Source organism: Merops nubicus, unplaced genomic scaffold (assembly GCF_000691845.1).
Source record: "Merops nubicus isolate BGI_N331 unplaced genomic scaffold, ASM69184v1 scaffold1249, whole genome shotgun sequence".
In the NCBI taxonomy this organism is placed as follows: Eukaryota; Metazoa; Chordata; class Aves; order Coraciiformes; family Meropidae; genus Merops; species Merops nubicus.
The window spans coordinates 1-14,918 of record NW_008629019.1 but is presented as its reverse complement, the minus strand read 5'-3'; the positions used below and the strand labels follow the sequence as shown (position 1 = coordinate 14,918).

Genomic DNA, 14,918 nt, shown 5'->3' with positions numbered 1-14,918 from the left:
CTGGAGAAGAATCTTATGAAGAACAGCTGAGGGAACTGGGGTTGTTTAGTCTGGAGAAAAAGAGGCTCAGGGGAGATCTTCTCACTCTCTTCAACTGCCTGAAAGGAAGTTGTAGCACTAATGAGCTCTAGCTCGTTTTCTGCATTGGAGTTGTATAGTTGAGGTACTAGCTAAGGGATGAAGAGTGTTTTCTGTGTCATTTGTAAAACTCATTATACAGTCAGACTGTTTGTTACTGAGAATCATAGTCCTTGTCCTGCTGGGTAGCTGCTGTCTGCATTAGATGTCAAAGGCACCCAGTGTCTCAGTGGATTGGGCCTGAAGTGTCACAATAGGACATAGCGAGACCCAGGTCAGTGTCGGTCTCTTCTCCCAAGCAAGAAGTGATAGAACCAGAGGGAATGGCCCAAATTTCTGCCAGGGGAGGTTTAGACTGGATACTGGGAGAGACTTATTCCTTGAAAGGGTTGTCAAGCACTGGAACAGGCTGCCCAGGGCAATGGTGGAGTCATGATCCCAAGAGGTATTGAAAATATATGTAGATGTGGTGCTGAGGGACATGATTTAGTGATGACCTGGCAGTGCTGGGTTAACAGTTGGACTCAATGATCTTAAAGGTATTCTGCAATCTAAATGATTCTGTACTGAAAATGACTATGTCTAAGCTGCACGTGATTCACAGAAGCAGGCTGAGATTTCAGCTATTTAAATCAAACTTCCATGACACTCACAGAATTATCTATAGGCCTTATGTAAGTTACTGGGCTTTTAATTTCTAAGGTATAGATGGTAGTAGTTATTTACCATTTAGACTTGTGAGGTCCTTAAAGTTATGGAGCATTTCTCCCAGTGTTTTCATACTGCTGTTTAATGCACCTGTAATAGTAACAAAAAATAAAACCAAACCTGAGTTCCTAAATCTTCACTGATAACACAAAATAAAAGGCACTAAGCACAAGAGTAACTGCAAGGTATCTAACTATGGGTAAGAGGATTTTTCCATGAGGTTATTATATCTGCTTTCAGTCAAAAGTTGTTTCTGTATCTAGCCAATTCTGTTTCAGAAGCCCAACAAAAGCAAATTGGTCATATCTGTACCTGTTGTGCATGACACATTATAGAGCATGAATCAACAAAAGCAAATTGGTCATATCTGTATCTGTTATGCATGACACATAGAGCATGAGAAGTAATAATTTACTAACACACTTAATAGCAGTTCTGCTAAACTGCCCTTACAGATGTTTTTAAAAAACTTTAATAGAATATGAACACCTTTATTAATTTGTTTGCATTTAACTTTAAAGGGGATTGAATAACTACTTTGTTTTCCTTGCACCTTTATATCAAAAAGAAAATTGCACCTAGATAAATTTAAGAGGCACTAAAACAATTATATATTTAGTAGCTGTTTAAAGCTGTACCTTTAAGTCATAAACTTTCCCAGGGAGATTCAGATAGCAAAGGATGCTATGAGCCTGTTGCTATGCACAGACAACTGAATGTAGATGAAGCACACTGCTGGCAAATGCTCTCCACAATCTGTGAACAATTAATATCATAGTTCTGTGTTTATTGTCTAGCCTTGCTCTTTACTAATCCTTCTATTCCCTTCATGTGTTAAAGGCACTAAGGCATGGCTATCACCAGAGAGAGATGGAATACAAATAGGTAAACTCCTGTACACTGAAGTCAACAGGATCATTCATTATGTAAGATCTGTTAATGCACCCTGGAGCAATTTAGAGGTACAGACATACATTCAAGTGACAGCAGCTTAAAAAAGTCCCAGTATATCAAGCAAGCCAAGGTATTATCAGGTAGGCTTGTTCTTTTTGAGCAAATGAAAGGAAATTCATCTTAGCCTAGCCAGCAATTAAAGAGGGTCGTGAAAATAGTAATTAGGTTGAGGAATGGATGAGAGCTACACACATGCTTGTAAAGATATGAATACGAGACTGGATTAATTATGAGTAACTTATAGTATTCTGACTGTCAGTAATATGTATGTTTTCACATGGCCTCTATTCTGTTCAGCAACAGCACAGTCCATTCTTTAACATGAAACAGTTCTTCATTTCAGAAGTCAACTTTTCTTTCAAATGTGTCACCAAAGGATGCTGGCAGCTGAGAAACCACCAACACTGAATCCACACCCAGGAGGTGCAGCTGCACCCTCTCACTGAAAAGCACCCTTTGGTGCCAACAGTGTTGTTACAGAGCTGTGCTGGGTAGTAGCTATCTAGTTACAAATTAACACAGCTTGGGAGTACAAAAGAATAGAACTGCTTTGAAGAGGAAAAAAAAATAAATCAAAATACATCAAAAGCTCCTTTTAACTTATTTTTCCATCCGTACTCTTATGCTATTTGAAACAGATAATGTTCAGCTGATCAGATAAAGTGAATAATAAAGTCTATTATTCAGGCATTCATAGTGCATGATATGGCAGCTCATTAAGACCTAAATATTCCAATACAGACTTTCAAGTCTATTCTTTTCAGCAGCATAACATTTTGTTTCTCCTTTTTTTCAGTTCATTTCTGTGTACCTGTCATAGTCCTCACCAGGCCTGAGATTGTTTCTTTAAATCAAGTGGCATCTGTGGGATATAATTGATGAAAAGAATAGACTGGAACACCATGAAACACAACAGAAGGTTCAAGGAAATGTAAGAAAATTAACATTTCAAACTAAGATTCAGAAAACATAGGGTAAAATCTGTTTCTAGGCAAGCTGTAAGATGGAAACACAAAGAAGTCTAAAAAACCCCCCAAGAAATATAAGCAACTCTTCTCTTATAAAAACAATTAAGAGTGAAAATATCAATGGCTTTCACACAAACAAGTGTTCCTTTATTCTCTCTGACAGCCTGCCTTTTACCATGATGTTAGTTTTCACTGAGCTTTATATATTGGATTTATTCAATTTGAACAACTTTTCAGAAAATAGCTTGTGACAAATACTGTCAAAGAATTTGCAAGACAGGAATGTTTCTTTACACCACACCTTGTTTCTCTTATCATAATAGGCATTTTCCATGTAAGTCTCCCAAAAGCCAAAGTTGGGTTCAAGATTCAGAGGGTTAAAAAAAAAAAAAATTACTTGTGAGAGCATAGTGACAAGATCTAAGACGAGGTACAAGAGATAGGCATGGGCCACCCACCAAATGCAAAATAATTCAGCAGCCACTAACAGAGAAGGCACAGGGATAACACCCCCCAGCAAATAAAACCAAAACCAAACATTAAATCTATTTCACAGTTAAATATAATTTTATCAAGACAAAAAACAAAACCCAACACATTCAGCCTATTCCACAGCTAGATATGTCATCATCAGAACTGGAAAGCATGCAAACCTTTGCTTTAGAACATGCTGACGTTCACATGGTAGGATCAGGTCTTATTCTTGCTCCTATGTTTAAGGTATATCCCAAGCACCTGCTGATGAATTAAATAAACAAAAAGGTCAAGTAACTAAACCTGCAAAACTCTGCTCTAGGAAACTAGCTGCAGCTCAGATGCAGCTGCAGTGCGTTACAGACCTTTGCAGCAACAAGGCTGCTGAACTACCTGTGCCTCTGGATCTCCCACATACTGCCTTCACCAGCCCATGCTCAGCAAGAGATCCAGAGGGCTCCAGTTATTCCAGTTAACTTGATTATGTATCTTTAAAAAAGAATAATAATTGAACACATGAGAGAACATTCATGGCTGATAGAACTTGTTTACCTGCACTGTTCAATTGTTAGAAAGGTTTCTGGGCCAAGTATCAGCCTTCCAAAAAATTCCTGGTTTAATTTGGGAATTACAAGAGAGGCGCTATTCTAAATGTAGAGCTTGCATATTATTACAGTGTTTAAGAGACTTCAAGATTATTGATTGCACCGAGTTGTCCAGTTCCTGAGAACTGAGAGGGAAATCACCCTTTTTGTTCTAGGAACACAGCTATTTTGTGGTCTTAACACCAAACATACTCACTGTGCATCCAAGAGCAGACAGAATCAGGTCTTGCCATCAGCACTTTCTGAAGGTAAGAGTAGCTCCCACATTCAAACCAAACAAAAATAGCACTATTATAAAAAATGTAAATACATACATCTGAACTACAACACAAAGTTTTGTGATATCCTAAGCAGTGAAATATTTTGAGGAAAAAAAGAAAAAGGTAACACAAAAATATTATTTTGCTAACAATAGTTTTATTTTATGCAGGATGTTTTGTAAAGTTTTGTTTAGGACAGAGTATTCACTAGAACTGCTCAGACACAGACATCTGCTTAGATAGATGTAAGACCATCCACATTTAGAGCCAAATTCACCCCATTTAGAGGCCTTTCAGTGAGCATCTAACGTAAGAGTTTAGCCACCCTTGGCTTTAGAGGGTTCACAAAGAGGTAGGCAATGTCTGATTTACCTTTGAAGGTGACACTCACTTTCCATTGATTGCAGAGTGACAATGCTCCTTATTTAGGTGTGAAAGTTAAATTATTGTGAAATAGATTAATTCAGGTAATGATCTGAAATGCCACAGTATCTTTCTCAGTAAAGAGAGTAGCTACACGTTGAGTTTATACCAGCATAAATGAAGAGCCTTTCAGAAATTATTCTGTTAAAACAAGTGTGAATGAGACTAGACTGCCTTTGTTCTCCTATGTCATACAGAGCTCTCAAGATACTGTCAGCCCGAAAGATGCATGGTTTAATTTAAAACAGTATCATTTTGGTAATCTGAAACAGCACTTTCCTATTATTAAGTATTTTCTGAGGCAGCACAAGATTACTCACTCACATCCTCTTTGAGAACAGTGTACATCACGTGTCAGGAAACTCCTACCCACTAAGGAAAATCGAAGTCCTGACATTTGAAACTGTGCTCTCTACATGATTTTCAGTATCTATTTGTTTCTATACCTCCTTTTATGAGTTTATAAATTTATCAGACAGCCTACAGGTAGATTTGATTCGGGTTACAAAGCAATTTCTGTTATCTGTATTACTAAAATGCATTTCATTTTTTCATCAAATAACAAGAACAGTAATCCTTCATGATCATTTGAGGCATTTACTTCCTGTAATTTCTGTTGTTTTGGAATATTCAGACTAAGTTTGATAATGGTTTGTTGATAGTAGGAGATAGAATTTTTTTTGAAATCAATGACACAACATTCACTGAGGTCAGCAAGGCATCATTCCACTTATGGCCCATTTCTGAACAGCTCACAATTTAGGGATTTGATCCATGACTCACAGTCCACAATTTTCCACACTGAAATACAATTAAATGGAATCTGAGACTGTAAGAGTGCCCAGGCAGACACCTCGCTTGGTAAACAACCCATTCATGATGACATTTAAGCAAAAGTTTTAGTCTGAACCAAAGCTGAAAGGGAGCACAGAGAAAGGAAGGAAAGCTTATGATGCCTTGATCATACAAATGTTAAGATCCAATACTTATCCTCTTGCAGAAAATAATTTCATGTGTAATTAAAAAGAAATAATTTTGATAAATTACTTTTAAGTAATATAAACAAATATCACAGTTTCCATTTACAAAATATTCCAACATATGGAACCCAACATATGGGCCAGTTGCAAAGGGGCTGATTTTTATAACTTACAGAAATATTGAGATAAAATATTTTTAACCTTAATGCTGAACTGTGCACTTCAAATGTTTTCAGCAAATGCAATATTATATTCCAGATTATGTATGTTCATGTTCATCAAACAAATGGTGTCTCTAAGACTCCTAATGGAAATGATTGGCTAATAGCAGAGCCAGGAATCCCCTAGCAGTCACATCACTAAGTTTCAACAGAAAGTGAAAATGTTTTCATGGCTAAAAAAAAAAATAAAAATCTGATCTATGACTGCAGCTTTACAAATCAGTCACCAATAACTTTTTAAAACCTGAAGTGGACTTTTTTGATTTGCATTCTAACGCTACCAGAACAATAGCAGACTGTCAAATGAGTTGTGCTGTATATGTTACATATCATTGAGGATCTTGTACAGAAATTAAACTTTGGCTCTGGGAGATTAACTGTTCAAACATAAATCCAACAAGGACTGCATGCCAACTGTGTGCCAAGAGGGTGAAAGGAACCAGTCTGACCATGATACTGATTCTCCACAGATGTCATTTTTGGGAAAGGCCTACTGGGAGCAGCAGAGGCATTTAAGTATGCCCAGAGACTATAGATCCAAGCAATTTGATACAACTCTGAATGCTAAGACCCATGCACATCTCCCCAAGGCCAGTGCCACTTAGTTATGAATTAAATAACTAAAAAGTTTTCCTCTGCATTTATTTTTATTAGTCTTCCAAATGTGATTCAGAATACAAGCATTTAAACAATGCCTGCCTTTTAAAAATGTCAAGATCTTAGCTGACTCATAATTGAAGAGTTCAGACTACAATGTGTTACAAATGATTCTCAACATATAACACAGGGAAAAAATGGAAACAAAGTTAAGATGAAGTATTAAGACTAGTTTTCATGAGAATCTCTATGAAGGTGTAACTGAAAGTGTCAGAACACTTTTCAATACAAGGTGCCTAAATAGACATGCTTTTCAAAAAGGTCTAATTCTCAAATTTTCCTGACTATCTTTATTATCACTATATGGAGAAAGGGGAGGTTAATGTCTGTGTCTATGTAGAGACCATTTTTCCTCTGGCCACTAGTGACAGAAAAGAATGTTGAGGATAATTCTGCACATGCACAAAATTGTTTCATATTATAAAATTGCAGTCATATTCTACATACATGGAGGCACACTGGTCTCAGTGGGAATACTTGCATAAGAAAAAAAAGGATCTATTTAATGACTGATCTGACTTAAGATCAGCACAGACATAAAAGTGGCATTTATCCTTTAACAGAGAAAAGTAAATTTATTTATATTTTTTTTTTAACACCAGGCCTCCACACTATTCCTGCTTCTTTATACCACAACTGTCATTTTATGGGTTGTGGCACTGAAATTTATGCTACACAGTCTCAGATCTGTGCCTTTTAGTGGGCATTCTCATCAACTACATGCATATTTACCCATATTCATACAGGTATGGAGGCCACAATCTCCAAAGTCATTGAGTTCCATAGCTGGGATACCTCCTGTCTGGTACTAACTATTCAAGTGGTCAAACAACATCTAAACCTCAGCAAAACAATTATTCCATTGAAAACTGGAGACTTGCCATACCTGAGGCATTCCTCCTCTGTTGTCTTCAAAGTCACTGCTTTTCCTTTTACATATTTTTAGCATAATGATTATAATGCATTTGCCCTCACAGTGAGATCTAAAAATAAAGAACAGAGTTCTCTTCTACCTTTTTACATCTGTGTAAGAAATACACAATGCAACGAAATCTGAACAATAGATTCTGTGTGCTTTGAACTGGGAAGGTGCAGTACAGAAAAGAAATAGCTCCTACATCTTGCATATAATTAATGACACTATTATGAATATAGGGTGCATGGGGTAACCTTCCTTCCAGAAGCACCACAGATGATGCTCCCAACAGAAAATTCTGTCCACCCTAACTCCTCAAAAACAGAGAGAGCTGGTTTATAGGCTATTGTGGCATTCCATATGTCATTTTCAGGAAGGGATTTGAAGGTCTCTTTTTACTTCCACAAATGCAGAGTCACTCTTAATTCTTACCTTCAGCTGCCCTAAAACGTCTGACAGAGAAAAGCTTTTTTATTTGTTCTCATTATAAAGTGTAAATCCTGGAAACAAAAGGCAAATGCTGAAACTTATTCTGTCAAATACAGACAGTACAGGCATCAATAATTTCTTTTTTTCTTTCCCCCCCAATATAAGACCAGAAATGGCTTCAGAGAGAAGCTAATTTGAGAGAATGATACTTGGAGACCAAAGTTTCACTAACGTGTCAGTGTATATTAACTTGTTTAGTTTTTCCTTTAATGTGGCATTCCACATAGCCAGGGGGGAAACCTAGAACTGAAGGGGAAAAACAACTACTGTTAGTAAATGACAGCCAAGTTATGATTAGTGAGACTGCAAAATATCAATAGCTGTTTTGTGCTAGAGGCCTATTTTGAAATACCAACGACTGGCCAAGAAAAAGCTACTTTTATCTGGGTCATAATGAGATCTCCCAACATGCTGCAGAGGATGTGAAGCGTGTGTGTGTGGGAGGGACAAGACAGCAGGATGAGCCAAAGATTTAAGAGTAAGACTGGAAGGAAAGGCAAGGACTCCTTCATATTCAAAATCAGCAAGGGTACCTTTCGTCTGTAGACATCAACTCACTGCACTTTTGACATTGTCTAATGCTTACCACCCAAATAAACAGTAATTACACGCATATTTCAATATTATTAAGCCAAAACTGATCCCAGCTCCCACAAACCAACGGAAGCGTATTTCAAGACAATTCCATTTGTAACACAAAACAGATGGTAAAGGAAACAGATGTCTCCTTGTGATCTGATTTACACATCTGCAGACATTTACAATATGCATGCATTTCCAAAGAACGCTGAGCAAGTTAAATTGGGAAACGGGAATTATTTTGTTGCTCCTTAGTTGGCATGCGCAAGAGTATGACTCAAGAAGAAGATGAGATGTGACAAAGACACATCTATCCTATAAACCCCATGTGTTTCCAAACCTGTATCATATCACAGCACCATGTTAAAGAAACACCAATCATGATAAAAATCAGACAACTCTGGAAATAGTTTACTGCAGGGAAATATCACTCAAATGTGAGGTGGCTGAGGGACAGGTCATTTTCAGATGATTTCTCCCCTCTCTGAAAAAAAGACCTGAGGTTAGCAATAGTTGTCTTTCAGAAAATCATTATACAGAAAAGCAAAATACCCCTCAGCAACACAGACCTGGAGATTTATTTAAGATCTTTTAAATCTCAGATTACCATTTTATGTAGACATCAACAATAACCCATTGACAATGACATCAAATATTTGCACTGGTCTCAGTGAAATTATGCACAAGAATCAGCAGAGAAATGTGTTACAACAAAGAAGGATGGAAGAATCTCACTCAAAAAGAGAAAATCCTTGCAAAACCCCTTAGACAGAAGGTACAGGATAAAGCAGTGCAAGGAGCCAAGATGTTATCAACCTTCCAAATTAAGTTAGGTTGAGGCAGGTCAAAACTACACAAAATCTTCACCACATTTAACTGCTCGTTTAGCAGATCTTGTTGGTTTCTTACATTTTGTCCCATTTCTTTTTCTCTGGATAGTTTACTTCAGGCTCACAAAGGGTATCACATTGTCAGCAAGGAGAATGAAATCTTCTTTTTCATCAAAGCACAAAGCCCAATTAAGTGCCACATCTCTGAGCTGAAGGAAGCACATCCTATAATGATACCAAATATCCACGTCCATTCCAGTCCTGGACCTGTCTGCTGAGACTGTAAATAAGGAATTGGATTCACTCAAATGTTCTGATTGTTTCCTCCCACTGAAGGGATGCTGAACAGCCTTAAATCTCAGCTTATGTTTATTTTGCACCACTACAGTGATCAGTGAGACACAGACAGAATGCATCAGTAAACCTGTAAAAGGGGGCTAATTATCACCACTGGGAACTGGGCCAGTTTAACCAGTTTAATTTCAATTAAGCCTTCACACAATCATCAGATGGCAAGTACTCTCAGGAGCTAACCACTTGGTCTGGAGTCAAACTGGTGAGCTGGAGGTGGAAAGATCCATATCCTATTACTAATCCCCTGAGCTATAGAGTCCCCAGCTGGTAGTTCTTCAAAGGTTCACACAGCTTTTTTTAAAAGGCAGCAAAAGTAGCTACAAGGGTTTTTTTCTTTTTTTAACGAAACAAACCAAAACTAACAAAAAAAACAACAATCCACAGTTGCAGGAACAACTATCCTTTTCTTAAAATAATCTCTCTGAAAGTAGCAGACTGTACAGAATTTTACAAGAATAAACAAACTTCTCTAATATTTATCCACAAATTGGGAGTCAGAGATCATTAGTGCAAATTTCTGCTGACCGGCAGCATTTATTCTACAAACTTTGGGTAGCCTAAGTGGTCCATCAGAGAACAACAGATATCTTCAACCTGTCTGATCTCTTCACTGGGCATATTTTCTTTCCAGGCATGAATGCTACTTGGTGAAATTTCCCCTTCATAAGGAAGATAGAAAAGACTGGTGGAGGTGGCAAATAATATTTGGTTTAAGCTAGCAGGAGGAAGAGGAATACCAAGAAAGGTAAAAATTCTTTCAGCCGTCTTCTGAGGAAAGCTCACAATATCTTCAAACTTCACCAGTTGGTAATTTGTTGGCAGCAAGTCCCTGTTTACTCTCAGTGCTGCTGCTGTGTTTGCTAGCCATAAATAGGACAACACGGAAACAGCATTTGAATTAGAATTTGAAAGTTCATTTCTTAAAGATTCATATTCAAAGGCATAGCCTTCATTTAAATGACATTTTCCTTTACCATCCTCCCCTTTAAACATCGCAGCCAGGTGTTGTGGAACATTTTTCAAGGAGTAAAGGCTTGGCTTATTTTTGTACAGCATTGAATAGATCCACGCCCGTGGGTCCCTTACTACATACAATGCTCTCATTGATGGTCCCAGGATTTCCTGAAAGAAGGGAAGCTTCAATGTCCAGCTCCCACTACTTAAACTAAGCACAGGTCGTGCATTAGGATAATACGCAAGATGTCTTCTCAGTTCCCTAATATACTCAGCATCTTTATCTGGACCCCCTCTTGCCCTGCTTCTTTGCTCTGACAGAGATTCTCTCTTTTTGGATCTTTTCTTTTTGTCTTTGCTTGTGGGAGAATGCTGAGCAAATTTACTTCTGCTAGCTTCATATAAATGAATGTTTTGTAAATGTAACTTTGTGCCCTGAACTAGAGACCGGAGCCACCCTTGGATAAGACGAAAATGACCATTCTGGACATCAGAAACCTTCCACTCACATGGATCTACAAAGGAATCAATTTCAAACTCAGTCTCAGGAATTTCGAGATAGGGAGTGGGTATCCTGATGTATAAGAAGTCACTGCTATTGAAAAACAACTGTTTTAAAATTTCTGCACCAGAAGCTGGAAGTGAAGTAATGATAACATCTGGCAAAACAACAGGGTTTCCTTCTAATTGTTTGGCTTTATTGCCTTTATCGTGCTCTAGCCTTGTCATGTCACTGCTCCACTTTGCACAGATGGGCTGAGTACACACGCTCCACACATCCACCAATTCAATAAGCCACAGTGTGACAACCAGGATCAGGATCCAACGCAACATCTTCCCAAAGGATATGTAAAACCGCCACTGAAAAGCCAGCACGACCAAACTAACGCCCAAAATTAACCCTGCAATTACATTCACTTTGAATCCAAATGGGAAAATCACTCTGTTATTTTTCATCTGTTTTTTCACAGATTCAGTACCCAGACCAAACTTGGTCACTTTGTCTTCGTGAACCACTTTGGCAAAACCACCAAACCCCAAGTAATCAAACCTTGTCTTTAAATTCTGATACTCGGTCACAACCGAGATGGTATTTTCAGTGTTGTTGACACTGAGTGCAATCTGAAATCCAGATTTTGCATTATCTATGAGTCTGCAGTTTGAAACATTGACGTACGGGCCATGGAAAAGGTAAACAATCCTTGTAAGTGTGTTTTTCATTGGGAAGGTAACATTTACAAACTGAGTCCATCGTTTTTTGAATTCAGCAGCTTGTTCTGCCTCCTGTATCCTAGCAACAGGACTACTCCCATGATGATCAAACCAAAACATCTTGTAGTGGGCATCCCACACATCCATCATAGCTCCATTGTATTTGTTCTTAAATTTATAGGGTATGTACTTAAAATCAATGTCGAGGTTATGAAAAAAGGCACTGACAGAATTAACAGGAGAGTCATCCTCCTTCTCAATATGGTCTACCACTAACAACGTCTGAGAATTTAGGAGCAGCAAAACACGATACACACTCCTCAATCTCATGGCTGATGTGTAGGCAGATATCGCCTCGCCACTCACAAACATCATCTCTCCAGCCTGGGAGGCTGTTATAATCTCTCCAGCTGAGTCTCCGACCTCATCACCAATCCACTTCAGCCACTGGGCACACTCCCCAAGCTGTCCCTCCCAAGGCTGGTTGCACTGGCTCGTTGGAGACGGAGCAAAGACCAAGACATTGTTCAGGTGGCTGAGCTTAGGTCCATAGAGAGCCTCAGAAACAAACACCTGTCCGTTGGGAGCAAAAGTGAAAGAGTTCTGATCGGGATGTTCATGGCCCGGATTGAAACTCCTCCACCCATCAATCCAGGCATACGGTTGAAAATGAACAATATCGTAGACAGCACGTCCACCCAGTTTTCCAGACTTGAAGGACACAAAGGTGTTTGCCTGACTGTTGGGCAGTCCAGCCCCGTAGGTCACCACTCCCCAGTTAGGAAACACGTGCATTTTAGCAGTACCGTAGTCAGGAGGTGGCTGAGGTGGGATTTCAGCAGCGTACCAGATGAATTCAGTGTGTAGTGTGCTCCACCTCTGTGCAGTGGATGGCACCATTGGCCCGTCCTTGGGTCTGTGTTTTCTAATCTGCTGTGCCAGCCAGTTGCCAGCTCCATTCTTCAGGATAAACTTATCTAAGAAAACCAGCTGGCTCTCAGGACCATAAAACCAGTTGTAATTAGAATCTGCTACGCCCACAGTCCTCTGAAAGCCTGGTAATAATGTGGCATAGTAAAACCAGAAGTGCATTTTGAGCCAGTTATTCCCCAAATTGTTAATACCAAAGTGTCGCTGTGCTAGGAAAACATACTGGGTTACTGACTTGGCTGTGTAACTCCCATAAGCTACTCCCTCATCCAGAGACCCATCTACTACATGATTGAGCAGAAACATTGTTTTCTCCATCACATCAACAACAGTGTGCTTCCAAATATTTGCCCGAGATCCTCTGTCCACCCCTGCAACTAAAGCCCCAATAAGCAAAGCAAGCATATTGGTGGCTTGGTGATTATGGAGAAGCTGCTTTCCCCAGGAACGAACCTTTGAGTACTCATACATTTCCTCACTCACAGACCATATCTTCTCCAGGTATTTTTGCCTCCTCTCCTCTTCCAGTGAATTATACAAGAAGTCAAAAGCAGTGGCAAATCCTGTTAGGGAGTGACCGAGTGGCACTTCATCTCCAGGGGCATTCTCAACCAACCAGTTTTTGTAGCCAGCCATTCTATCCATATATTCTAGGGCAAAATCAAAAGCAGCTTTATCTTCGGGGCACAGCAAACAATAAAATGCTAGAGGTGGCAGATTGTTACCATAGATCTCGTTCCACTTTGCAGCAAAATCAGCGTGCTTGGGTGGAGGTAGGTAGTACAAGGGGTTGGACAGCATAATCGTCACAGCGCTCCTGATGGCTCGGAAGAGATGGGAGTGGCTGGAACGAGCCTTCTGCCTCAGTGCCTGGACGTCCTCAGCATCGAAATACAAGCTTGGGTGAAGAACTGGCTTCTTCAGCTTCTGCTCAGCACTTAGACCTTCAAGTTGCCGTTTTTCATATTGATCTACGTTTTCTATGAAAGTCACCCAATCAGAGTAATTGCTTACGGATTCTTCAGAAGTGAAGACAGCAAACATCATTAACGCTAGAAATAAAGTATGCCCTGTGAACATCAGAGCCATGATCCATTAGGCAGCTCCTCTTCCCCAGGCATGCATTTCCTAACAAAACACAACGTTCAGATGTCAAACTGTGATGCAGGTAGTACAAAAATGAACATCTTAAGGCATATTTTTAGGATAAAAGACTGAGCGTGTACTGTGCATTCTCACAGATACTCGGATTACTTGTAATCTGAGCTACAATACGGAAATAAAAAGACTGTTGAAAACCCAATTCTCAGGTGACTTGTCTGTTCACACTTTTCTCAAACACAACACCACAGCACAAATACTAAAATTGGAGAAAACGTAAAATCTCTAAGATATGGATGTAAAAGGTTGACAATACACAGGAAGAGACTGAAACACCATCTCTCGGTAAATTGAAAAACTTGACTTGAAAAAAGGAATTGGAGTCATACATTTACTTTTTAAAAAAGCTTTCAATCAGGTCAAATTCCACTTTTAGATCTGACAAAAAATCCACTGATCACAAAACGATATAATTTATTCAAAACAAGGTGTTGTATTTGATGAAATAGGGAAGTTACAGCACTTGGAAAACAGATTCCAAAACCGAAGTTATTGTCTTCAGCCTTCCCCTCATCTTGTTTTCCACATTTCCATCGTTCTCTTTTGGGACTCATGGGAGAGTGGGAAGGAAAAGAATTAATTTAAAAAAAAAAAATCAACATCGATCCTCCATTAGCTCCTTGTGATGAAACTGCAGTGCTCTCCACCACTATTCCCTTCTGTTTGTGCAAGCTGCATCGGAATTAACAGTCACAGAATACCGACATATTTTCAAGTCTTCTTTCATCTTATCTTCAGCCCAAATTTTGCCTCAATGATTCAGATAATCCTGCTCCTCCCATTATGAAGCAAAAGGAAAACATGTGAAAGAGGCAGAAAGCCAACACTTTTTTGTTAAAAGAGCAGTTTCGGGTTTCCTTCCACTTTGCATGGTGATTCTTTCTGCGGAAACAGAAACAAAAGTTCTCTGAAGCTGTCCAGGCACCGGAACATATTTAAAGTACTCAGGATAACAATGTATTTATGGATTTCTGGGAGAGATGAGTTTTTCTTTTCACAGAAAGAAAACACATCTTATCTTTTAAAGAAGTTAAAATTTAAAAATGAGCGTTTTCAAAGTTCCACAGAATTTATCTTTGGCAAAAGATAACAGACTGCCAACTTCAGCTCGTTTCAAAATCCGCTTATTTTCCCTCAGATGCCACCAGGAGCTGCGCAGGGAAAC

General features: G+C 39.0%; 1 protein-coding gene across 1 annotated transcript; it reads right to left on the bottom strand.

Annotated features, from left to right (window-relative positions):
- Positions 1 to 10,030: 10,030 nt before the first annotated feature.
- Positions 10,031 to 13,681, bottom strand: DSEL (dermatan sulfate epimerase-like). Its single transcript, XM_008946858.1, has one exon. The coding sequence runs from the start codon at positions 13,679 to 13,681 to the stop codon at positions 10,031 to 10,033; it is 3,651 nt and encodes a 1,216-aa protein (XP_008945106.1).
- Positions 13,682 to 14,918: the final 1,237 nt, after the last annotated feature.